This window comes from Eupeodes corollae, chromosome 2, assembly GCF_945859685.1.
Source record: "Eupeodes corollae chromosome 2, idEupCoro1.1, whole genome shotgun sequence".
NCBI classification, from domain to species: Eukaryota; Metazoa; Arthropoda; class Insecta; order Diptera; family Syrphidae; genus Eupeodes; species Eupeodes corollae.
Window position 1 is genome coordinate 153,252,807 of NC_079148.1, and position 27,357 is coordinate 153,280,163.

At 32.8% G+C, this 27,357-nt stretch overlaps 1 protein-coding gene across 2 annotated transcripts; it reads right to left on the reverse strand.

The window, feature by feature from the left end:
* Positions 1 to 1,965: 1,965 nt before the first annotated feature.
* Positions 1,966 to 27,357, reverse strand: LOC129944302 (laminin subunit gamma-1). Of its 2 annotated transcripts, none has more exons than XM_056053649.1 (16): positions 27,239 to 27,357; positions 25,247 to 25,594; positions 9,760 to 9,893; positions 9,553 to 9,680; positions 9,152 to 9,456; positions 8,788 to 9,097; positions 6,502 to 6,687; positions 4,178 to 6,438; positions 3,878 to 4,119; positions 3,603 to 3,810; positions 3,439 to 3,542; positions 3,244 to 3,377; positions 3,066 to 3,181; positions 2,924 to 3,010; positions 2,556 to 2,856; positions 1,966 to 2,495 (listed from the first exon to the last, which is right to left on the reverse strand). In XM_056053649.1, exons 2-16 carry the CDS (start codon positions 25,403 to 25,405, stop codon positions 2,284 to 2,286), a joined length of 4,887 nt encoding a protein of 1,628 aa, XP_055909624.1. In that variant the 5' UTR covers positions 25,406 to 25,594; positions 27,239 to 27,357; the 3' UTR covers positions 1,966 to 2,283. The 2 variants fall into 2 exon arrangements, with proteins under 2 accessions (XP_055909624.1, XP_055909625.1); XM_056053650.1 differs by lacking the exon at positions 27,239 to 27,357 and adding an exon at positions 26,230 to 26,501.

Sequence of the window (27,357 nt, forward strand, 5' to 3'; positions counted from 1 at the left end):
TCAGAGCCTTTGATGATGACCTTGGAATTGCATACCGTGGCAATAGTCACTTAAATGTAACTTCAGATATTAACTATGATGTTCACTTGCTAAGATTTTGGTTAATATTTTTCAGCCTAAGAGGAAGTATCTCTCCGGACATATCAATAATTTTTCATTCCAACGATTGCCCCAGTCAAAAGGTTACTTTATAGTGAATGTAATGGTCACCATACTCAATCCTACCATCCCAATGTTAAATGCAGTGGTAGCTGTTTTGAAATTGAAAAAGTTGAAGACTTTAAGTACCTCGGCATCTATATTGATCAAAACCTTATATGAGACTTACACATTCTTATCTCAAAAAACTGTCTTCTCTCATCCACCCGCTGTTTCCAATACATTAAAAAGCATTGCACTTCAAATTTGTTGAAAATGGTTTATTTTGGCATTTTTCATTCCAAACTGTAATATGGAATACCCTGTTGGAATGGTGCGTATGTCAACAAACAACAACGACTCACTGTTATTCAAAAATCAGCTATACGTAACGTGTGTAAAACCCATCGTTCAACACCATCAACGGAACTTTTTAAGTCTTTAAAAATTTTTCCCATTAGACATTTATATTATTTTAAATATTTAAAAGTGTTTTTTAAAAGAGCTGGATATTTGGAAAGTCCGATTTCCGACGTTATTTCTAAAACCTTAGAAGTAATTCCACCTTTATGGCAAATATCTCATATTTTCGTACAACAAGCTACAGAAACTCCTATTCCATTGCTTCCTGCAAACTTTTTATTACGCTTCCTATAGAAGTTCGTACAATGAGAAATATTGGCGTGTTTTTAAAAGAGAATACAATTATGGCTTCTTGCCGTAGACTACCAAAAAATAGAAACTTTGCTACGTTACACAGTTCAAAATTAAATTTATGTTTACAACCAAAAACGTGTTTGTGTGCTAAAACGTAACTTTAAAGCTTATGAATTTTTAATTTAATTAACTATTATTATTATGCAATATTATTGTTAACTATGTCTGTATATTCGAGAGCAATGAAGTCATTAATGAGAATGAAAAACTGGTCCATCTATCTATCATATTTTTAAAGTTGGCGTTTTTAACCATAAAATATAAAAATTAAACATTTTGGTCCTTATAACTTCCGACAAACCAAAATGCTACATGCAAAACATCATTGCATTAAGTTTATAACAGTTTTATGCCACTAAAAAAACGTTTTTGACAACTTGTATTATTTTTTTAGCAAAATGGCAATTTTATTATAAAAAATAAGAACCTGAAAAAGGGCTACTAAAAATTTGTAACGAATAATTTTCGACTTAAATATCCCGAGACCAAAGAAAAGTATTAACTTTAAACTTATTTTATCTTATACAAAATATACGAAGATGATATCACTTCTTTAATATCTGAGAAGAAAATATGCTTCAACTCAAATTTTTGATATCAGAGTTTTAAAGTTAAAATTCTCCTTATAAAAATACAATTTGCAAATTTTTAAAAGAATAAATGAGGAATTATCAGTGTGATTTGCATTCCTTCCTCTTAAAAGTTTTTGTGTCGTAGTTTAAACGCTTAATACTTATTTTGACTGGTTTATATGCAACGGACATCAATGTGAATAAATTCCAACCATGAGCTCGAATTGTTTAATAAAAAAAAATTATTGTATCTTTATTGATTGATCATTATAGATTTTTTTTCTAACAAGATCCTTTGAATCTTATCAAATCGAATACACTATGACAACAGTTAGGTATAAAATCTTATACTATTATTTATTAATTATTTTATATTCTAGGTCATAGATATATTTATAATAAAATGCATTTCTTATAAACTAATATTATTAAGTAACAAACAAAAAAAAATAATTAAAAATTATAGAAAAAGAAAATGTTCAAATAATATTATGAAGGTGTAGGGATTAAGATGAAGGGAAATATACATAAAAAAACATATATTATTTATTTTTTATTATTTATTGGGAACAAATTAAAAACTGATACTCTTGGCAAATTCATGTCACTATATATTTTATTAAATTATATTATTTATGGCAGCTATTTATAGAAAGTGATTGATATTTATGGAAAAATAAATTTTAAGGCAACGTCGATTCTCTTCATTTATTTTTTTAACTAATAAATAATTTTATTATAGTTGTGCATTTTTGGCTTAAGGCAATTTTTTTGTTTTGTAAATCAGTTTAATGCCGTCATCGAAAGGGCACAACACCACGGATTATAGACTATTTCAAAAAGTTCCTAACGATGCTTATGGTTCAAGTTTGTTTCGGACATAGCATTCGTCTGGCAAGGATCCTGATATTGCTTTGATATTGATGACTTCTTGCTGAAGTTGTGAAAGTTCTTTTTCGTATTTGTCAATTGATTTGTTCTGTTGATTTCTCATTTCACGGAATTTTTCAATTCGATTGGTTAAATTTGCACGATTGAGTTCTCTTTCAACTGCATCAAGGCGACTCTCTGTAAAAATATTCATTTTTATTAAGGAAACACAAATAGCTAGTATTAATTATTTCGTACCTAGATCATCTAAGTCGTTAGTGTTAATGTCTGTAAGATCAGCTAATTCATCATTGATCGAATTAAGGTCACTAAGAGCTTTGTTGATTTTCTTCTGAGCTTCTTGAGTATCGGCTTTAGCTTGTCCTACCTTTCGTTTTGCATCATCAACAAGAGTATCATCTTCGCTAGATAGGTCTTCTAGCTTAATTATGTCTGATTCAGTGACTTTAACTCGATGATTTAGTTGATCAGCTTCATCTCGAAGTTTGCGAGCATTAACTTTAGTATCGTTTGCTTTCTTACGAATAATTTCAGCGTCCTGCAAGTACCAATAAAATTTTGATTAAAATGCAAGAATTTACAAAAAAAATGTTCTTCAGTCTTACCTTTGAAGCTTGTTCAGCATACTTCTCTTGGGCTTCTTGGGCATTAGTCTTGGCGTCATTTGCATTTTTGTTTGCTCCTGTCAGTGCCTATAATTTTGTTTTTTAAAGTTAAGATTCTTTAAATAGGCTTTAAACAACTTACTTCATCAGCTTGCTTGATCAAAGTTTCAGCATTTGCAATTTCTGTTTGAATACCAGGTACAGTTCGAAGTGCCAAAGCAGCCTTCTCCGAGGATTTCTGAACATCAGTTTGGAAACCTAAGAAAAAATTTTGCATTTGGAAAACCATTTTAAGTTTAATATTGATATAAGAAACATACGAGCAAGTGTGTGATAGGTGTTGTTAGCTTCCTTCAAGGTATTGTCACCCTGTTCAACAGCATGAGTTGCATTACCAAATGCATCTTTAGCTCTTTCCGATAGTTCTTTGTCTTCGAGTGCTTGAACTTCAGCTCTGAAAGTAGATTAAGATTATTAAACAACTATCTTCCCAATAAGATGAAATCAAAACCTACCGTTCTAATAGTGTCACTGCTAAATTGTGTTCGTCTTCGAAATTGGCGAAAATTTCTCCATTGCTGTTTGATACTTCATTCACACGTTCTATCAGTTGATTTGCCTGAAACATGGAAAAACTATGTAATGTGTGCTCAAAAGTATTTCTGAGAAGTGAACTTACATTTTCATTAGCTTCCATAGCCTTTCGCTTGAGCTGAGCAATATCGATGTCAGGAGTTGATAGACCATTGACATCTGTCAGCAATGTCAAAGCAGCATCGTAGACCTCATTTGCCTTGCGTAAGGCATCTTTGGTGTTTTGCGAAACTTGACCTAAATTCATCTTGACTGTAGCCAGTTCCAGTCCAACTTCGGTACGGAGTTCGTCTCTGGAATAGTATTTGATTTACTGTCTTGATATTCTCTTAGCTTTGATAATAAGTGTTTTTAACTCACGTGACTTTTTGTTGTAATGTAATGGCTGCCTTGGCCAAGTCATGTGCTTTGCCAATAGCATCATTGGCGTGTTTGGCATTTTGTAAATCAAACTGTGCCTGAGACTCCAAGTCATCAGCCAAAGCCCGGGCTTCTCGTGAGATTCCACTTATCTGCTGTGACTGTTCTCCGAATTCTACAGACTTGTTCTTGGCTCTTGCTAATGCTAATGCTCCCTCGTCAGTTAGCAAATTCAACGCAGTCTAAAAAAGAAGGCATTATTAGTTGGAAAATTAGATGAAATCTGATTTTTTGACTTACCTGGAGCTCATTCTTGGCATCTTCGATGATATTGTGGGCAATAGTGTAGTTCTGCTGGGCTTTTTCGATTTCTGAGTTTGCGTTGCTCTGCAAAATATCAGCTGATTCGAGATGATCTCGCACTGTATCCAACCGTTCGTGTAAATCATTCAATCGCTCAAGAAGAGTCTTGTCTCCTTCTCCAGCTGCAGACTTAGCGTCAGCCAACAAGATATCGACCTTTTCTTGAACAGCCTTCAACTTCGACTCGAATTCATCGTCATTGGTGACTGGAGTTCTGGCAATGTCATCTAGAGTCTGGCTGAGGTTCCTCAACTTGGCTCTGTGATCGTTGGCAGCATCTTCAACAAGGTTATAGCAGGCAGGGCAATCTACACATCCCTTATGACGGTCAAATTTATTCTCCTTGCAACGATCACAACGACGTCCTTCAACATTGTCATTACATGGACACTGTCCGTTCTGGTCGCATTGGAATCCCTTGGAACCACTTTCGTCACACTCACAGAACTTGCAACCTTCACTGGAGAAACCGTAGTAGTACAGGTCACATTGGTCACAGTGCTGTCCAACAACACCGGGCTTGCAGTAACAATTTCCGGTGAACTTGTCACATGTGGAGTTGTAACTTCCGATCGGGTCACAGCTGCAGCTCTCACATCCGTTTCCAGAGACAATGTTAAAGAATCCTGGTTGACACTCGTTACAATCGCGACCAATGACATTGGGTTTGCAGTGGCAGTTTCCAGTGACTTGATCACACTGAGAAATTCCCTTATCGGTTTGTTCGGTTCCTCGTGGATAACAGGAGCATTTATCACACTGTCCATGGGGAAGAGCCAACGGATCACCAAAATGTCCTGGGAGACACTCGTCACAGTGCTTTCCAGCAGTGTTGTGGGTACATTTTAAACACTCGCCAGTAGTACGGTCGCAGTTTCCTACGGCATTTGGATCGACATTGCCATTGCAGTCACAAGCCTTACAGACCTGGACATCTCCCAGAAGACCAGTTGGGTCACCGTAGAATCCATCCGAACACTGTTCACAGCGAGCTCCAAAGTATCCAACGGGACATTCAATACAAATCACAGTATCGCCGTTGATCTGAATACAAGCACCATCATCGGGACAAGGACAACGTTTGCAGTCATACTGAGTTCCTTCAAGGGCATTGCCGTAGTAACCCTTAGCACACTGATCACAAGTGTCTCCAGCGGTATTGTGTTGACAGATACACCGACCAGTTTCAGAGTCACAAATATCGGCGTGCTTGTTACAATCACATGGAATACATGGCATGAAAGGTCCTCCCTTTGCCGGACTGTGTCGATAGCCAGGGGCACAAGACTCACAGAACTGTCCCAAATAACCCTCGGGACATGTACACTGTTCGATCCAAGTTGCTGGCTGACCAGCAGCACCACGATGAGCACTTTGCAGCTCAACATCATCTAGAATAGCTTCACCCTGTACGGAATAGGTGGCCCTGATTTTAATGGCTGTGAGGTTGCTCAAAATTGACAGAAATCCTCGAGCTGACTGACTCGGTTGCCATTGGTAGTCAGTGTGTTCGTTTAGCAGGAATTTGTATGACTTGGCTGTCTGATCTGGCATACCATTGCCTTGAGCGAAGATGGGCAGAGAAATCTTGGTTCCTGCACCTTCTAGGACAATATCACTTGCACTGGTACTTGGACCCACTTGTCCAACCAACTGCAGCTTAAAACTAATATTACGGTTGTATGAAGCTCTCTGATCCCCAAGGAACCTCTCAGGGGCCATGAAGTAAATGAATTCATTGCCCTGAGCTGTCGTACCAACACTCTGGCTGTATTGGTTGTACTTGATGTCAGCGTTACGATTGTAGATATCAACCCCAGTCCAGTGTTCCTTGTGCTTGTTAAATTTCGATGCCACCGAAACAACGGAGTACCCAGGAGCACTTTGACATTCTGAGGTATGGCCATAACAGAAACATGGCGTACAACCAAATCGATTGTTGAAGTCCAGGTTAAAGAAGCCAGGTTTACATTCGTTACAACGTTTGCCTTCGACATTCTCCTTACAGCGACAAACACCATTCTCGGCATCACAAGATGGGATTTTTTCGTACGAACCCCTTGGATCGCAACCACAAGGCTGACAACCATGAGGACCGAATTGGTAATAGTTATTGTCACAACGGTCACATTTATCTCCAGTTACTCCGGGTTTACACTGACACTTGCCTTCGCTGTTACACTGCAGGGATCGGGATCCTAAAAAGAGATAAATTAGTTATTTTTAAGAATAAGTTTAGAAGCAGGTGATTAAGGCCTTACCAACTGAATTACATTGACAATGAACACAATAACCATCTTCACGCATGTAGAAATTCTCCTTACAACGTTCACAATTGGCTCCGTCACGGTTTTCACGACAATCCAAACAATGTCCTCCATGTCCGGTGGTATTGTACAGGTGTTCGTCGAAGAAACATTTGTCAGAGAAATTGTTACAGTTACAAGCTGAAATAAATTAAAAGTTGTGTCAACGTTAATTATTTTTTCACAATAATCATAGAACAGCTTTTCAGTGACATTATAAAAAGCGGTACTTTTTTTTGAGAATTTAATGCTACACCTTCACTATACTCTGTGCAGTTTTATCCTTAAAGCTTGATCACAAACTTATCTCAATTTTTATATTTTGTATAGTATTTTTAAAATCTTTTTTTAAGCGGCCCTACCATGTAATACGTCATTAAGAATGGAGAATTATCTAGGCCCGTAAAGCACCGCTATCATATTTCGAAATTCTAGTGATGCATGAATTTACGGTTTTTTTTCTTCCAATTAAGTGCTGTAATCCCGGCTTGGTTCAGAAATCACTTCCAAATATCTGTAACTTGCGGTGACTTTATAAAGCCAAACAATTTAAAAAAAATATAAGGATGGGAGAATTTAAGGCTGTTTTTATGGTAAATAAGTGCCATAGATACCCTCCACCTCAAAAGTGGTTTAAAACCTTTACTATTTTGAAATATTATTAAACTTACGAAATTTAAAGAAAAAAATTTCAAAATTTGATTTTTGTGCTGTTAAAGTACTTTAAGTTAGGCTAATTTTAAAATTTGTCAATTTATGGCTTCCATTTGTCGGGTTTATCAGCTGAATAGACTAGCGTATCACATGACTTTGGAGCAATAAGTTCCATAACGTGGAATTATGCGGTTACCCAACTTTTTTCTCAAATCCTTTTGTTGAAACCCCAGCTCTTGCATATCATTTTATAAACAAAAAGGTCGGTAATTATGGTTCTGTAATAGTTCCAATTTACTGTAACGTTGTTTCCAGCTTTGTACGGACCAATTATTCCACCAATTCACACTAAACAGTCACCTTTTTGTTGATGTAACAGAGTCGCAAGATGCACATGAATATAATCATCACTATAAATATGAAAGTTTTATTTATCGACATATCAACTAAAAGTGAGCTTTATTCCCAAACCAAATTCCTACGATGCAAATTAAAAACCAAACTATGATTTTCAAAATAAATTAGCAGAATTTCGAGCGAGGTATCGGTTCAGACCGAAGACTTCTCCGATTTTTTACGACTTAAAGGGTTTTTGCTCTGAGGTATTCTGCCGCACAATCCTTCGGAATTTTCCAACGCAATTTTATATCTGCCCACAATTTTTTGCACATTTTCTTACAACTAAATGCCCAAAGGTACTTTTGTCTTGAACTTGTGTTTCTAGCTCAATTACAAAGAAAATATTTTAAAAAAATCGAACGTTTGGACACATTTTTTATGCATTTTTGTAGTCAAAAACTACTACGAATTATTTTTATGATCAATTTTTAGCACCAAATCGATTTTTAGTTAAAAATTGAACTCAAATATTTAATTTAGTAACAGTTTCAGCATAAAATTCCACTTGATTCGAACCCGTAAAATGAATTTAAACAAATTGAAAAATAACAAAAACAAATCTCTTACAAATCACAGAATACCAAGATGAATACGTATGAATTTTATTTGTTTCGTAATCCCAGTATTGGCCCAAAGCACTCTCCCCAAAAACCCACCACACTAAAATCAAAACCAAACTTAAATTCAAACACAAACTCAATGCCATCTCGGCCAATCGATAACTAAACCCGCAATCCAATTCAATAGCCAACAATTGCAATTGAATTGAATTCGCAAGAAAGTCCAATGTCTTTCGCATCCTAATCTCTCATACTTATAAAATATCTATGTACAAGAATCGATTCGATAGTGAAGCGAATTAAATTCCTTAGCCATAATATAACAACTACTAGTATCTGTTAAGATAGCATCAAGACGGCTTTCTTACATAACGGTGGTTGATTCTCTTGTTCCATTGTAAAGTCTACCTATAGCTATCGTTTCGTAAAAGGAAACCCCACAATATCCGGTTGCATTGTCATACTGACTGTCGGATTGTTGCATCTTGTGGCATCTATAGTGCTGCTGTCTCCTCTGTGTCTATTATATGCCAAAAAGGGCTTTACGCATCACAAAACACCACAAAATTCTATCGATTTGATGAGCTTACTCTTTTCCTATATCTTATACCCTTCCTCTTTAACTTACCCTTGCATTCGTTGACATCTTGTGAGGTGGCCATCTTCCATTTAACGTCATTGAACAATGGCAGACACTTGTCACAGTCCGGTCCGTCGGTGTTGTGGCGGCATTCACAGACCAACTTGTGTTCACCGTGCAAACCGGTGCTGGGGACGCACTTGCTGGCGTGACCATTGCACTTGCAACGTGCACCGACAGCAATATCCGATATGGCGTAGAAGTATGACTGCAACACTTGTGCGTCGCCGAACACTTCGTCACCAAAGGTGTTTAGACGGTCCAAAGTGATTCTCAAGTCAGTTGCAGTTACCCATTGCTATGGAAGAGAATAGATAGAGAATAGTTGAAAGGCTTTGGGTATTGAAAGTACCTGAATTTCGGAGCTCCTTTCAAAGTAAATACCGCTGGGTCTTCCCTCGAGAGTGGAGAAAGCAATTTCACCATCCCTCAGCGGTGAGATGTCACTGTAGTCACTCGTGCACCAAGCACGTGCTTCAATTTCTCCCGTCGCAATCGACCGTGAATCTGGAAGACCATAAGTGTCACGACATGTTGCACTGTAGTACTGGTACGGCACCCAGGGTCCGTCTTCGGAGCTTCTCTTATAGATGGCAAAAGATTCTGGCCTTGGTGAGCGGAACAGCAAACGGACATAAGTGATATCGAATGCTTTACCTACAAAAAAGAACACAAAGAGTTTTTACGTCGGAATAGATTCATGTGTCATTCTACGGATGAAGATGAACTGAAAACTGGGTTAAATTCTCTTACCTAGATGCAGAGTCAGATTCACATGGTTTGGATATTGAATACCCTGTCGCATGGTCTCCGACTGCCACCAAGTTGGATTCTGTGGATCGTGCAAATCTGTCAGGTACGAGGGGTCATGGTCTCCTGCTCTGTGCATTAACATAAAGAATATGATAGAATAAAGCTGGTTCTACACTGATTCATAAGGCATTCAAGTGAGATACTAACCTGCAGAACTCGCAACTTTTCTTATTCGAGTAGATTGTTTGGATGCAGAAAAGATTGTTGTCTGTTTCACCGCAGGTGTTTGTCGCTTCGAACTGCAACTGATATGCAGCGTTTACGAATTCTGGCATACATTTCTATGGAAAATAAAATTAGAAAAAAAGTGTTTTAATATTTTGAAGAAGATGCTTATTAAACTTTTGAAATATTTTTTAGATTGTAAGTTTAAGAAATTTCCTTGGAAAAATATATATTACCCTTTCAGGAGACAAGTTCTGACAATTTGAGATAATTCGAAAGCTAAGTGCAGACGATTTTTAGATCTTACAATATTGTCAGATAGGTCACTGTTCATTGTTTTGAAAATTGGTCTATAATTGTCAGTTACGAATTTACCGAAAAGTCACTCTCCAATGGTTTACTAATTTGATTTTTTATTTGCCTAGAGGGTTTAGGAAACTCGTGGCTCTAAATCTCGCTGTAAACAAAGGCCCAGTGACTCACAAATCAGAGCCATTCGTGTGTGCAAGTAATGTCAGGAATGGAGGGTACCTACAAGTGTTGGCCGTGCAAATTAGAGAATTAAAAACTTCAAACTTTGATTAAATTTACAATTAATTCGTGATGATTTAGCCAGGTTTGTGGACAGAATAATTAATTATTAAAAAAAAAAGGTTTTTCCTTATGGACCGCAAGAATCATAATAATCTTTTAATCGTCTCAAAATTGTCCATTTAGCCTTAGTGCACATTTTTCTCACTTTAACAACTGCTGCACCACAGCGTCATTACGCGTTAAGATTACCTAAATGTGCACTGGGACTCACACAATTGTTAAGTTTTTGAGAAAATGTTTTAACTGACAGATGGGACAGTAAAGTATGATCTCACAATCTTCTGTACTTTACTTAAAAGACAATTTTTCAGAAATCAAAATCTAGAAATGTTATCACTGTGGTATTTAAAAGAGCAAATTAAAGATTTTGCGAAAAAATGTCTAGTAATTACGTTAAGATTCACCAATTGCGACAAAGACTTTAAAGATACATTTGGTACAGAAAAACAGAAAAAAATGAGAAGGGTTGGTAAGGAAAAGTTCAAGTTTAGTGTCGTTGTAGTAAGGAACTTCTCTGAAGAGTCAACAGACATTTTTTGAATATTCATAGTTACCAAAAACGGCAGATACAAATTTGGAAAACAACTGTTTCTAACTGCTAATTTCTCTGGCAAATAAAAACAAAGCCTTACATATTCTTTCTGCTTTTATACCAATTTTATTAGTCCTTGCTTTGAAAAGAGAAAAATCAGAAGTGCTTTTTAAGTGGAAAAGAAACGCCCTTAAGCATATTTTTGGTAAACTTGAATCTCTGAATCAATTCCTAGATATAATCATAGGAGTATTCCAAGTACCAGACTTTTAGGAACCACACAAACGAAAGTTTCAAGAGCTTCTGATCCTTTTACCAAATGTATTTTTATTTTTTAAGTCTATATCATGAAATTTACCAGAACTTACAAAAGCTAGTTGAAGGAAATAGGAAATAGAAACGTGTAACCTAATTCGGAACCCTTAGACATCAGATGTTGAAGTGTTCTTCTTGAAATCATTTTTCTTCTATATACACAATTTCCTATGAATGCACTCAATTCAACTTAATTCTTTGCTTTAATATCCATGAAATAAGTTACATAAATTTAAGTGAATTCTCTCAAGTCTTCAAGGAAATGGATTGGTATTGGTATATGATATGTGAGATATGAGATGTGACTTGACCTTAACAAAGCTATTTAAGATAAAATGAAGGAACATTGTACTGTGCATTTAATACAATTATTGCACTATTACGTTTATGAAATAATCAATTAAATATATTGATAACCTCATTTTAGAGAAATTCAATTAGCACTATACCTTAAATGTTATGTACCTGACCTGTGAAAGCTTCGGTATAGAAAATGGAGAATAATAACATTCACCCTAACTCAAGTATTATGAATGGATATGATCCTTGTTAGAATGGAAGGAAGGATATGGAATTTAATTTTTAACAACATTTTGGTTAAAAAATAAGTTGTTTAATATCTAATGAAATTGCATGGATATTGGAAATGGTCATGGTCAATTGAAGGCTAACATTCAATCTTACTTAACGAAGAAGGGTATTGAAAATTGTGTGTCTAATGCAATGGTAATATTTGAGTCCTTCCCACTTTTACTTTGCAGTCATATGATAGGTTTATTCAAAGAAATGTAAATGTCTTCTAAAAATGTAGCTTGAGATTGCTGAAATAATACGTCTATCCAAATTTCAGCTTTTAGAATTAATATTTTTAGATTTCGTTTAAAGTAAAAATTATCAAACCCTTATTAACGTTGGAAGAAAAAGTCACACTTAAAATTTCTTAGGGGCAGGTAAAAGGGCCTTGAGTCAAAAATTTGCATTTTAAGTTCTTTAGTTTGGTGTAGATGCATTTGTTTGACTTGACTTGACTTTAGTCTAAAACATTTGGTAAATATCGTATTAGTTTGGTATTCAGGTAAAAAGACAGACAAATTTATATTTGTATTGATGTTAACGTCCTAAATTCATTTAATCTGTTTTTTTAAATTTAAAAATTAAAATATAGCAGGATTTTAAGTTAAGAAAACAAAGATGTGAAGAAAGCAACGTTTTCCATAGAATTTTGTGGAAAATAAATATCAGTATAAAAAGCTTGAATTATGATAAGTTCTAATTAAACATATTCTTGCGTTGAAAATCAAAGAATCAAAAGTCTAACAAGACTTTATAATCCTTTAATTAAATTATAACGATTTAAAGTATTATTTTTCTTTGAACATGCAGCCCCAATTGCTACAAAAAGTGATCGAAAATTTGTACATACTAATATTATACATGAGAAAGTCAGCTTGTTTGTTTGCTTGTTTGTCCGTCCTTCATGTTCCAACGGAGCAATATTATGACATAATTTTTTGTTTGGAGGTGATTACGAGACAGTAAAGTGTTCTTAGCTACTTTTTAAAGCAAGAAAACATCTCATTTTCTTCTAATTGGATCAGATCTGCCGGTATCACTCATAGAAAGATGTTCTTCAAAACACTTGTTAGTAGCATACTATTAGGTGCTTCCTGTTTGGATCGTTGCCTATTATTAGACGTTTCTTGACATTATCGCACGAAACTATTATTAAAAAACGTTATCAAAAATAGAAGATAAGCGATTAAACACACTTTTCTACGGCTGTAAGACACTAACAAATGATTTTTGTAATTAAGTTCATAATAATTCTGAAATTTTACCCTAAATTACAAGCTTACATATAGATGGTCAAATTTTCTGTAACAGAGCGATTTAGCATCAGAAAACGTAGTTGTTTTGAAAATAAATTAAAACATATTGGATGAAGTAGTAAGAGATTTGAGGGAATATTAGGCAAAAGGCACAGTCAAGAACTCATAACAGAGTTTTTTAACTGACTTAAACTGTCCGGTGGGCCTTTACATAAGCTCCAATCAAAATTAGGCGTGCCAGTTATGCTAATGCAAACCTAAGATGCCCCTCGATTATGTAACGGAATAGACATTATGTCACACAAATGTGCTCATATCAAGACTGGTGGCACGGGGTTGGTAAAGAGTAAAATTGTAGTAATTATCCTTTGACTTTCAATAATTCCTACAGATTTGCTATTTCAACTCAAAAGACTGCAATTTCCTATTAAAGTTAGTTTCGCTATGACAACTAAATAATAAAAATAGCGGGGGAAGTTAAACCTATCCACGTTTCTTCAATTGGCAGCTATGTTTTGCGGGTTCGTGCTTATAATTAAAAAAAAAAAACTTTTTAAATTAGAACTTCGTTAAAAAATGTCGACTCGTTTCTGGGACAAAATGTTAACATTTTAAAAAAATCTAAAATAGGTTGTCAGTTTTAAGCTTGTTAGTTTCATTATTTTCGGAGAAAGTAATAAAGCAAAATAACGTTTTGGTACATTTCTCAAGCAACATACACAATTTTTTTAATAATAGAAGAAGCCAAGTTAAGAAAAAATATTTTGAAGAAAATCGAAGTTTTTGAAGAATTAGAATTTTCAATTTTTTAACCAACGAATTTGTATGGGGACTACTGTTATTTTTGATCTTGAAAAACTGAATCTGCTTAAGACTTTAAATGTTTAAGTTTAAACTGAATAAACCCAATGGTTCGGGTCCTCCAGTTTTAAATGTTTACGAATGAAATATTTGGAATATAGTTCATATGAGTTTATGAGTTTATAATTTATAAATTAAGATTATTTGAGTAATTGGCTTTAAAAAAAGGTAACTGTTATTAACTATTAATTCCACACGCTTATAATTTCAAATAGAGCTGTTTAAAATGTTGTAGCCGTAAAATTCACTTCTCACCAATATCTTCCACAAAACAGTAAGAAAACACATTAGTCAACCAAACGTATCAAGGAAGATACCATTTCCCAAGCTCCAGGACTTCCCCTTCCTATTTTTTTGGGAGTTACTCTATACACTACGAATATACGAGTAAATCCGTCACCATAAGTGCAAAACATCAGCATGTTTGTTTTCTAAATAAACCACGAGGGGATGAGCTTATAAACTGAAATTATATCCTAAGAGTATTTTGTTGTTTTACGTGACTTTAATACAAAACTGTTCGAATGTCAATGTGCCATGTTTAACTTCAACTTTCACGTGAATTCAGGAATACCGAATTTTTGGGTGGTAGATTTAAAAAAAAAGGAAGCACTATACAATTCTCTAAATCCTGTTGCTGTTGGTGTTTTTGTTAAATGTTTAGCGAAGTTGAACAAAGATATGTTCCGTTTCGTTGAAAGGCGGCCAACAACACCTTAACAGCTTTGGTAATCTTATCCACTTTAATGCACGCCCAATAAAACGCGTCGTAGGTACCCTAGAAGTATATTTATATGGAGTTGTGTTTTTTTTAAAGAGGAGTTTATCGAGTATGGATTCGGGCATTATCCAAAATCCATGCTCCCATAGAAGACGACGACACAGGAAGAAATGGAAGCAGCCGCATGAATTGGTGAGAACACATATTGTGGTGCCTTTGGTTCTTATACATTTTGTGTTGTTATTTATTGGATTAGAAGCTTTTTTTGGGGAGACTATTAGGACGATGTATTCGACCATTTTTCGGGTATGTTTTTATTTTTTTTTTGGTTTAAGGCTCTGTCGGGGGTTTGATGGGGGTTTGGCCAAGTGATTTGGTTCGAAATACTATGGGTATATTTTATTGAGTGAAACAGTTTTGTGTGGTGAATTTAATGGACAGTGATTATTAGAGAACGAACTGTTACGGTTTTTTGTTGTTGTCGTCGGTTTTGAAAAAAGAGAGATTTATACGATTGAACGTTGACCAATTTTTGTTCGTTTTTTTTTTTTTCGAAAAGAGTGAGGTTTATTTATAAGTATACGAGTATTGAAGATAGTCATTGGTGTTGAGTTAATGTCTTATGGGTGAATTCCATGACTTTATTCAGTAGATGTTTTTTTCGAATCTTGATTCTATGGATGTTTTATTTTCGAGTCTTTTAGTTAGAATTTTCCTTCAGAATGAGAGGATGTGTATGAAGGCAGTAGATGAAACTGATTTCGATTAACATTCAGTATTAGAAACTGATACAAATTTTTCATGCATATTTTAATAAATGAAAATTTTAAATTTGGACTTGGGACTTGGGATAAAACCTGCGTGTTGAAACTTAGAATAAATTAATAATTTTTGAAAACAGTAAATTCTTCAAGTCAATAGCACAGGTCTTTAAACAGCCAAATATGTGTTAACTTCCCATTGGATGTTATTGTTCATTGGTACCATTTGTTGAAATGAGAATATTGACATTTTTGGAAGTTCTGAGGTTTCTTAAGAGATTTGTTGTTGTGTGAAACTCAAAAACCAGCAGAGATATCGGCTTCAAATGGATAAGATAATAACATCAAAATATGCTGAAAGGATTTAAAAAAATTAAGTGGGTGTTTTTTTTTTTACTGAATCAGTTTCTTATAAATTAATAAATACCGTGGAATATTTTTTCAAAATTCGAATAAATAGTTTTCATACGAAAAGTTAAAAAAAATTAAAATTGATAAAATCGATTTAGATTCGAAAATACTCTAAATATTTTTATCGACTCTTGGTAACATTTTTGAAAAAATCGAATGGCCCCTGTTTTACCGAAAATTTAAAACTTATTTTGGACTTGAATATCTTGAGAAAAAAATTAAGTAGTGAGAAAGGAAATCAATAAATGACCTTGCAATATTTTAAATAACAAAAAAAGTAATCAATCATACAAAATTTTCTCAGTCCTTATAATCAGGGCCGTCGAGAGGAATTCCGGGCCCGGGACGGACAAATCTCCGGCCTCTCCCATATTTACCTTTTTATGGTACGTTGTAATTTCAATAACGAATATCATAAAATTAGTTGGAATTAACGGAAATAATAATTTTTGGTTTGAAAAGTGAACCGAAAAAACTTGTTAATCATCAAATCGAAATCAATCTTATGGGTATCGTGCAGTTTAGTTGAAATGGAGGATCCGAGTAGATCAGATTCCGAACAGAATCATGCATTCAATTCGATATTGCCAACGACATGTTAGTAACTGATAATACGGTCGATTAAATATTTTAAACAAATCAGCATGAAGATCTATTACGTGCTATGAAAATAAAATAGAGCGAAGTGAAAGTATTTGGAATGTATGTACGCTCTCCTCACTGCTTTCAAATTTTACGGGCCCCTAGAAAATACTGGGCCCTGGGGTTTCCCCCCCTTTTTTTCCCTCCCTCTCGACGGGGCTGAATATAAAACAAATAGATTGAGTAAAGAACAATTAAGGAATAGTCCAAGATAGCATAATTTGAACTCAAGAAAACAGTTTTTGAAAGAAAATTGATGTTAAACATGTTGAAAAATAAATGTATCATGAAGATTAGCAGATCTGTTAAGATATCATTAGTCTTTAAGTTCAATTCAAGTATAATATTGTGTACTTGAAAATGAATAGTTATTGGAAATTTAACTTGTACAATTACATTTTTTTGAATTCCTATTGAACTCTAAATCCATTCAGACTGATACCTAAAATGGTTAAGAACAAGAACTAAGGAACGATAATAACAAAATTCAAGTACTTAGTAGTAAATTGATTATAAAGGCTGTTAAACTTAGTCTCGATAAAAATAAATTACACATTTTGCAGATGAAAACAACAACAAATCAAACTATCTACAACCAAATAACTACCATGACAAGTAACTTAAGATTCTTAATCATAACAGTTTTAAAAATTGTTATTAAAAATTTCTCGTAGACGTCTTTTGATTACCTTATTAATTTTATATAAAGCTAAAAGTATGTTTGCACTTATACATCCAAATCTTACGTCTCGATTTTTTACTTAGAGCTCAAATTCAACGACCTAATGACTTACAAAAATGTATATCTCAATTTATATGTTTACAATTTTTTACACTTGTTGACATTCTATACGCGGTCGAAGACCTCTGAAACACATACAAATGTTTTACTTATACATTTGATATATCAACGAAGATTGAATCAGAAGGTTTTAATAGTCAGCAAATGCTTAAACTCGGCAGACTTATAAAAGTAATTGATTCCAAGAATCAAATGCACACTTAAAAGTTTTAAAGTAACCTTTTTTTTCGCTGATGTAGAAATGTTGTAGGTAAATGAGAAACGATATTCAGAGTTTCTTGACCTCTTCAGGAAAACAATATAAAAAAGTTTCAAAATAGTTCAGTAGTTTGAAATGGCGAATTCTAGATAAATGATAAACTTAATTTATTATCAGTTTTGAAACAGTTTTTTTTATCTGTAAAATTCATTTGAATGAATTCGTTTATAGTTCTCTAAGTACAAGAATGTTAGAAAAATTGAAATCAAGATAAAATCAATTTAAAATAAATACATTAAAACTTTGTGAATTGACATAAAAAGTTGCAAGGAAACTCAGAATGAAATTTCAAATAATATTTTCCAAAAAAAAAACAAAAACAGTATAAACAAATAGCACTCAGCTCGCCATCATGCCACATGCTCCTAATGCACAAATTTTACAAACTTACTTCCGTTTGCTTATGGGCCATGGGGGTTTAAAATGGAAGAAAACATTCAAACCAGTGAAAGTTTAAGAGACAAAAAGTTTACCCTTAAATTTAGCAAAAACCATGTTTTACTCTTGGACAAGAGTTTACTCGCAGAAGTCTCTCAAGCTTAGACTTTTCCTAATTCTCTGGGGTGTGAATGTTTTGTATACTTACGAGGGTTAAGTTATTTAATTAGCATTCATTCTATATCCATAAATTAAGTAAGTTTAATTTTGGGTTGAATTTAGATTCATAAAAATATGGCAATGAAATGAAATAAATAAATACATAAGAAAAACCCATCATCAACACTTCCGCTGGAAAAGTTCGTTTGTGGAATTTATTCGTCTATTCAAGGAAACTCGTCCTTAAGGTAGTTTTTATGACTTCTCTCCTCGGACCAACACAAACACCAAAATCAAAAAACAGATCAAAAGAAACCTTATCTTTTTAATTGGATCTTTTTCCTCTTTCTATGGAAACCCTTATAATTTTTTCTTGGTCCTCATTCGTTATCTCCTGTTGATAAATATTAATAAACATTTGAGCTTTTATATTTTTTGGGAATGATTTTGGTGCTGGTGTAGTGTGTGTAATATGATAATGAATTCCAATCCAATCCAACAAAACTTCCATTGAGAATTTGAGTTTGATGCCTACTTAATGAGTGAATAAAAATATTCCTTCATAGGTACAGCTGCGGTCAAAAAAATACCACCGGAGTGTTGTTCAAAATATTTTGAACGATTATAATTTGTGTTGAACAAATGCGTTTGAAAGCAAAATCGTCTTCTACTGTGGAAAAGGTTCCTGGCCATGCATTAGAAGGGCTTTAAGTTCCTAAATACACATCAAACATTATTATTGATCATGGAAGGTCTAGTATGATGACCTGGAAACGTTTTTCATGTCAACAGTGTGAGACATTAATTATAATGTAAAGATAAAAGTTCCTGTCGAAGCAAGGACGATGAAGAACTTTGGTTTCGATTTTTGTTTGATTTAAAAGGCCTATAGGAAATAAAGTACATGCTACCGTATATTGGACTTACCCACAAATTTGTAAGATGTGATTTCTATAAGGTGCTATTTTTGCTTTCTAAACACCTTCGATTGAATTTGAAATTTAAAAGTTTGTAAAATTATTAAAGACTTAACAACTGATTGATTTAACAGAAGGCAACTGTATTAGAAGTTTATTAAATCAGTTCTTAAAGCTTATAATTTTATTTCTATTCTGGTGCAATTTTTTGTACCGTAGCTGTATATAAAATACGGAATACGAATATAATATTCGTTATCTCCATTTAGTTTCAGAGGATTGATTGTAAGAGAACATTTTGTCACATGTATAAGCCCCCTGCTGATTACTGATGCTATAAAGTATATAATATACATAACATATGCTATATATATTTATATTGGAAGTATATTTACGTAATTACTTGACTTGTCACAGAAACTTTGATGTGTGGCTTTGAGCGGAAGTGCGTTATCTCATGTCATGAAGTGAAGCGCGTGACAAGTTTTTTTTTGTAAATTCTATCTTATACATTTATGGAATAGTAATTAGACGTTGGGAATGTGAAATATTAAAATATAATGTTAGAGTTGCAAAATTAAATTATTTTTATGTGGATATTTTTTTAGTAATTGATAAATTCTTAAGAATATTCACTTTAAAACAAATATTTTTTCCTAATTTCTATTCCTTCGATATAATGGCGTAAAAATTCTAGTTTTTTAAAGAGCGTTATTGAAGTAATTTTAATACGATACAATGATAAAAAATAAACTTATTTTTCTAATTTAAAACAATTTGGCATCGTAGCATTCTGATAAGTTTAAAACAAAAAATGTCTACCTAAATTTAATATTTTCTCCATAAGGCTGTTTGACATTTATAAATTGCGGTCAAGTTCTATAAAAAACTGTTCCAACGATGTTTAAATTAAGAAAAACCAAACATTTCATTAAAAAATTGGATTATTTTATTAAAGTGTTTCCGAACAACTTAAATGACAATAAGGATCAAGTTATAAATTAAAAAGAGGTTCGCTAAGAAATTCACTAAGGTGTCCTTTAAAATGATTTATTTCTTGCTTCCAGCTAAATTGTTGTTCAAATTACATAAACAAAATTATAATAATCTTGAACTTCGATCTAAATATAAGGCTATTCAACGCGAATTTGACATATTAAACACATTTTGTTATAATTCCTACATGTTTACGATTGAATGTAATATGAGGAATAACAGTAAATGTTTCTGGAACTTTATTAATTCTAAACGTAAGACCATTGGTTATCCAAGCTGCATGAAATTCAATGATTCTACAACTAGTGATGTTCAAAAAATTTGTAACCTTTTTGCTAGATATTTCCAATCCGTTTACTCCTCGGATTTATTTTCAAACCAGGAACTATCAAGTGTTTCTAAGGTATTTGATATAGGTTCTATGATTTTGGATGTCTCCGAAGTAGAACAAGCGTTGCTTGAGCTTGATGCAAGTAAAAAGGAGGGTCCGGATGGGATTCCACCTATTATTTTTCATAAATGTGCTCGTTCACTGGCTAAACCACTTACGGACATTTTTAATGCATCTCTATCCGAGGGTAAATTTCTGGATAGTTGGAAACTATCATTTCTTACCCCAGTTTTTAAATCTGGATCTAAGCAGGATATTACCAATTACCGGCCTATTAGCAAGATTTCTGCAATGCCAAAACTATTTGAAAAAATTGTTTACAACAGGTTATCTTTTCAATTACGTAACTATATATCCGAATATCAACACGGTTTTATTTCTGGTAAATCAACAACAACAAATCTGTCTCTAATGACTAATTACATCATAAATAAATTTGAAGATCATATACAAACAGATATTATATTTACTGACTTTGCTAAAGCATTCGATCGTGTTAACCACAGGGTGCTTCTGCATAAATTGTATTCTCTCGGTTTTCACTCTACACTTCTGAGCTGGTTAAAATCTTACCTTTCCAACAGGATTCAAATTGTTAAAATTGAAGACTATTATTCTGAAAATATTTATGTCCCATCAGGTGTTCCTCAAGGAAGTCATTTGGGCCCATTGTTATTTTTATTATTCATAAATGATATTCCGTCAATTTTTGTATCTTCTCCTTGTCTCTTATTTGCCGATGACCTTAAGTTGTATCGTGGAATTAAATGTCTATCTGATTGTCATTTACTTCTTGAAGATGTACTTAGATTAACAGAATGGTGTCAGTCTAATTTCCTCCATCTTAATGTTTCTAAATGTCAAGTTATGTCGTGTTTTAGACATACTACCCCTATTCTATTCAATTATGAACTTAATCATGTAAATCTAGAACGAGTTGAATGTAAAAAGGACCTTGGAGTCGTTTTAGACTTTAAACTTTCATTCCTGCCACACATTGACTATACGGTTAACAAGGCTAATCAAATGCTCGGGTTTTTAAAGAGAAACACAAGAGAGTTCAAAGATCCATATTCTCTTAAGTCACTTTTTAATTCTCTGGTAAGATCTGTGTTGGAGTTTTCTAGTGTAGTTTGGAATCCTTTTTATAGAAACTCCTGTAATAGAATTGAAAAAGTTCAAAGAAACTTTACTCGATATTTAATCTTTAAACTACATTGGCGAATTGATATGCCAACCTACAAAACAAGGTGCTCACTATTCGATATTAAAACTCTGGAAAGTCGGCGTACTTGCTTCTCTGTTATATTCATCAGAGATATTTTAACGTATCACATAAAATGTCCTAATTTATTAAATCTTATAAAACTTCGTGTTCCTCAGAGGAATGTTCGTGAATCTAACTTTTTATATGAATATTTTCATCGCACAAATTATGGACTTAATGAGCCAATTTCTCGTTGCATCAGGGAAACTAATGCTGTATGTAATAAAATAGATATTTTTAAAAGTTGTTCAAGAGATACCTTCAAAACATATGTTTTAAATGAATTAACTATTCAATCAGCTGAACTTTAATATTTTTGTTAATTGTTATTATATTATTGTTGAGTTTTTGTTTTTCTCATTCATATAAATATTATCTATATTATTAATAAATTAAAAAAATTATGTAAATCCTAGTCTGTAAGAGTTAGCTCTCTGCTTGATGATAAATAAATAAATAAATAAATAAACTTTGCAGTTAATAATTGAAGTTAAAGCTGTTTTTTTCTTCAGTGTATCCAGACTTTAAAAAATTTTAGTGTGGGATTTTTTTTTAAACAAAAATTTCAATAGACTTTTTAATTTTACAGAAAGTTTATAGGATTGAGGCCAATACCTTTATTATTTGTCAAGACATTATGGTCCATAATCAACCTTTCAAAATTTTTGTTTTTATTAATTTCCGATAGAAAGTTATTGTAATGGGTCCGATTTATCAAATTGAAAATTATGACAAGTTTTGACGTTTTAAGGTCCCTAGAGTTGAAATAAAATATTTTTAGAAAGATGTCTGTGCGTGCGTGGGTGCGTACGTGCGTACGTCCGTACGTTCACGACGTTTTTTCGTCTTCCATAGCTCAAGAACCAGAAAAGATATCGTCTTCAAATACATTTTGTTATACGTGGATGTTTTTTTAACATAGCAGTTTTAAAAAAAGGAGACAATTTTGGCTAACCCTAAATATCTCACGAGCCAATGACGCTAGAAACTTGAATTATTATATATAGTGTTATTAATTTTATAATATATACTGTAAGGTTATACCGAACAAGTATATATTTTTTTTAATCCAATTAACGTTTTTTTTTACAAATGAAAACAACTGAAACAAAATGTGTCACCTCAAAAACTTTACGAATACAAAATGATTTCATCTCCAAAACAATTTTTTGCAAGAAAAATAAAGTTTTTAATATATTTAATAATACGATTTTGAAAAAAAAAAAACGAACTGACAGTTTTTTTTTATAAAAAATAAAAACATAAAAAATAGTACTCAACGTTGGTAGAAATTCAACTTTGATTCAAATATCTTTTCAAAAAATTGAGACTATTTGTATTTATTTATTATCATTAAGCATTTTAAAACATAGAGTCTTATTTTTTAATACTTATTATGTTCAGATTTAAAATTTATCAAATTAAAAGAGGAATCAAATTAGTATGCTAAATTTACAATTTGCTTGAAGTTAAGAGAAAATTTGTTTTTAGATAAATGGTCATGATGAAAAATTAAATAACATACATTTTTAAATTCTAAGACAAAGTGATTTTTATTTTGGAAACATTTTCAGCATTTGTATAAGTTCTTTAAAGAGTTCTCAAAACGAGTGCTGCTTTGTATCCCTCTCAGGTTAGGAGGCAAGGAGTTCCATAGGGCAACAGCGTGTACAAAGAACTGTTGTTTTGAATTTCTGAATTTGAAGGAAGGGACAATTAGAACATTACTTCTTAGTGATACTAGGAACCTAAGCTTTTCGTATAGATATTCAGGAGATCTAGTATGAATAAGTCTAAAAAGAAATGTCAAAGTTTGATACTTTATGTAGTTGTTGAAGGTCATGTTGGAAACATTACTTGCTTGCATTGAAACATGGTCGAACCGTCGCAAGTCATAAATAAGGCGAACAACATTATTAAACGTGACTTGAAGGCACAGAAAATGGGACTGCCATAGAAAAGTATTGGTAGGACAAGAGATTTTGCTGTAGTCATTTTTGTTGAAACTGGAAGACAACTGGAAGATATATATAAAACACGCAAAGCAGCATATATTCGACCAACGGCACAAGTCAAGTGATTGTCCCATGTAAGTTTCTGGTTAAAAACAATCCCAAGATTCTTAACTGTTCTAACGTAGCTTAACGTTTTCCCCTCAAGTTCAACACTAGGGAAATAAGAAGTATCTATTGCAGTGTTACTGATGACGATTGCCTGACATTTCTTAGGGTTAAGTTTAAGATGATTCTCCCTGGACCACTGGTTTATACACATCAAAGACTATGGCTTTCAACTAATTTTAACTTATAAAAAAAAAAAATCGAATTGACAGTTTTTTAATAAAAAATAAAAATTTATAAGAAAATTTAACAAAAGTTGTAAAAAATTGATTTTCGACTAAAATATCTCTTCAAAACTTTGAGATTTTACTTTGAGATATTGGCTTTTATCTATTAAAAATTATTGTTGTCAATATTCAGTAAAATTTTGAAAAAATCGAATTGACAGTTTTTTTACAGAAAATAAAAACCTAGCAAAACAAACAGTACTATAACTTGGTAAAAATTTACTTACGACTCAAATAGCTTTTAAGATTTAAAAATATTGTCTTAAAACTCTATTTATTTTACAGATAATATTGTTTTCAATATTCAGTAGTTAGTTTTCTTATAAAACAAATAATATCTACAAAAAATGGCACGCAAATTTGGTAAAAATTGTTGTTCGGTTCTCAAATAAATTTCATTCATCTGATTTGTAAAAATTTAAGAAATGCTACGAGAATTGGTAAAAATTTGTTTTCGACTAAAAATCTATTTAACAAAACTGGATTTTCAAACTAAATTTTTCGTTATATGAAAAACATTGTTATTATTTTAATTTTTTTAAAAAAAATTCAACTGACAACTTTTTTAACACAGAACGAAAACCTACAAGCTTTAAAGCATGACAAATCGACAGAAGGGATGGGAAGTTATTAGTGTGGGTCGCATCCCAGCCTCTTTTTTAAATGGTTTTTGTTTTAAATCTGCATAGTTACCCGACTTTGTCTCCACAAATTGGTCTTTATTTCCTATGTATGAAAAAATTTCAAAGTCATTCATCCAGAACTTTAAATTGTTCATTCAATAAATCTGTGTGTAATTTTGCGAAAACTCCTTCCTTCGAAAATTTTCATACCAACGAAAGTTTACCACTCCAATGATTTTCTTCCATTTTTCAAAAACAAAACAAATCTATATCAACATACACACATCCGGTTTAATGTACCCAATTCTAAAGAAGTAACAAAATTTTCTTCCATTAGCGAATTCGAACTTCAATTTTGTTCGTATCCAAAGACTGAACATATAAAATCAACCATTAGAAATAAGAACCAATCTCATGGTTGCGTTGCGGGGCAAAAATTCATTGCGATGAGATCATAAAAAAGAATTAAGCAAATAAAATAAGAAAAAAAAGACAAACACTGGAAGGGAATTGCCGGTGGTACTCGTATTCTAATTTATGTTTAAATATTTACTTTTTTTAATGAATTCAAACATAAACTCGGTAAATATTTACCATCTAAAGTAATTGTAAATTAACAAAGCAAAAAGAAAACAACAACAATAGAAATAGGAATCAAACATACCTGAGGTCGTCTATATGGATCATAGCATTCTAAAGCTGGCATAAAAGTCGTTTCTTCATGGGCAGCAGCATTTGAAGGAGCAGGAGCATTGTGTATTAACAAAATCACTAAAAGCGCACTGGACACAACATTTCGCGTTGACCACTTAATCCTTTTCATTTTTGGTATTTTCGACAAAATTTATTTATTTTTGAAATATTTATTTTTTTTATTTTTGAAAACTAAATTTTTGTTTGATTTTCTAAAAAAAATGTATTTAATTTGTCATTTTTCTTGATGATGTTGATGATGTCTTTTTGTACACAACCCGTTTCAAATGTTGTGGGTGAGACACACTTCTGATGGAAACTAAAACAATAAGGTTTTAATTAGCACATTCACTCGACGAACGAACAGGCAAAGATATTATATATTTGGCTTAAATTGAATTGTGTATCCAACAGAATGATCTCAGCTCTAGCGAGACGAATTCGATGGTAATTGAATTTACTGATACGCTTTTTTGTATTTATTCCACCATCTGTTTGTACTCAAGATACTTATTGACAAAAAGAAAAAAACGAAACCGGCATAAGTCAAGCCATCAAGGCGCATATGCCACACTCACGGAGTCTATAATGTTGGCATACTGGACTTCAATTACTCTTGTCTGTCTTTGAATTTGAATTCGAATCTTTTAGAAGACGACGACGACAAAAATAGAACTGAAATCATAAACAAATATCTTACTGCTGGAGGATTTCAAGATTAAGATGGATGGAGTCATGGAGTAAATACGATTCGATTATAAATGCGAAAGGGAGTTCAATCAAATTCAGAAAAGAGAAGCGCGAAGAAAATTAAACAATTTTTTTGAAACATATTCAAAATTAAAATATACAAAATCAATTCAATTCGTTCCCAAAGATATAATATCTTTTTGTCGTTTTTGTTTTTTTTTGTGGATTTGTATCTTTTTCGTTAAAACTAAAGCCCAACCCGACCTAAGAAACACTCCCACCACAAGCGAATTCAATTAATTCGAGATACAAATTCCGTCCGAATCGTAGCCTCGATCGGTCGCCGGATTAATTCAAAGAAACACCAGTGTTGGTTAACCCGCCACAGCCGAACCCGAACGAAACGACCAACTTTTATGTCAGTCCATAGTCGACAGTCGACAATCGTATCGGATTTGTTTTCCTTTCAATTTTTTTTATTTTTATATTTTCTCAGTGCTGATATGAGAAATTCTTCGAATAGGGACACATCCGCTGTACAACAACACAAAACACTAAAAGATTGTAAAACAAAAAATACAACAACAAAAAATAATAAGAATCAAATTAGTTTCCTTAGTCGAAAAGATAAACTTTTGCCCTCTTTCCTGCTTCGACTTTTGTATGCCACAGCAGCACCAGGCATCATCAGACTATGGGTTTTATGGGATTTAGTTAGTTTTTATTTTTTGTGAAAGATTTCACTTTTGCAGATTAGAATTTCAGGATTTGGTCAGAAAATCAAAAAAAAATTGAAAAAATGTGATAGCCATATGTTGAGAAAACACTAAATTTACACAGATACACTGCACAGATACAACACCAAGATAAAGAATTCACACACAAAGACGTCAATTTATGTCGGACAAATGCAATACATGCTTCTTCGTCGTCTTCGTCGATGCACTTTTGATTTAGCGATCGTGTTTTTTAGGCTAAAGATAGGCAATTTTTTCAATGGCTTTATTTTTTAAATATTTTGAAATCCAAAATTTTCATCACAATGGAAGTATTTCTTTTGTGTTCACGAAGTTCAACATAGATTGAACATAAAAAAAACACTTGAAGATCTTCGTTATCAAGAAACAAGATCTTTCTCTTTCATCTTTGGTTTGAAAAATATTCAAAAACCATCTATTTATTTTTAAAAATATGGAAGAAGTATTCAAAATTCAACTAAGGATTCTTGAATATCTGTTCCTTATATTTTAAGAATTTTTACAATATTACAAACCCAGAAAAAAAAACAATTGTAAAATGACAAGAGTGTAACGAACCACCGCCCGATTCCGTCGCGAGATCAAAACCTACTGTACAAGAGAAGTTACTCCGTACCGATTGGAAGTCCGGCGA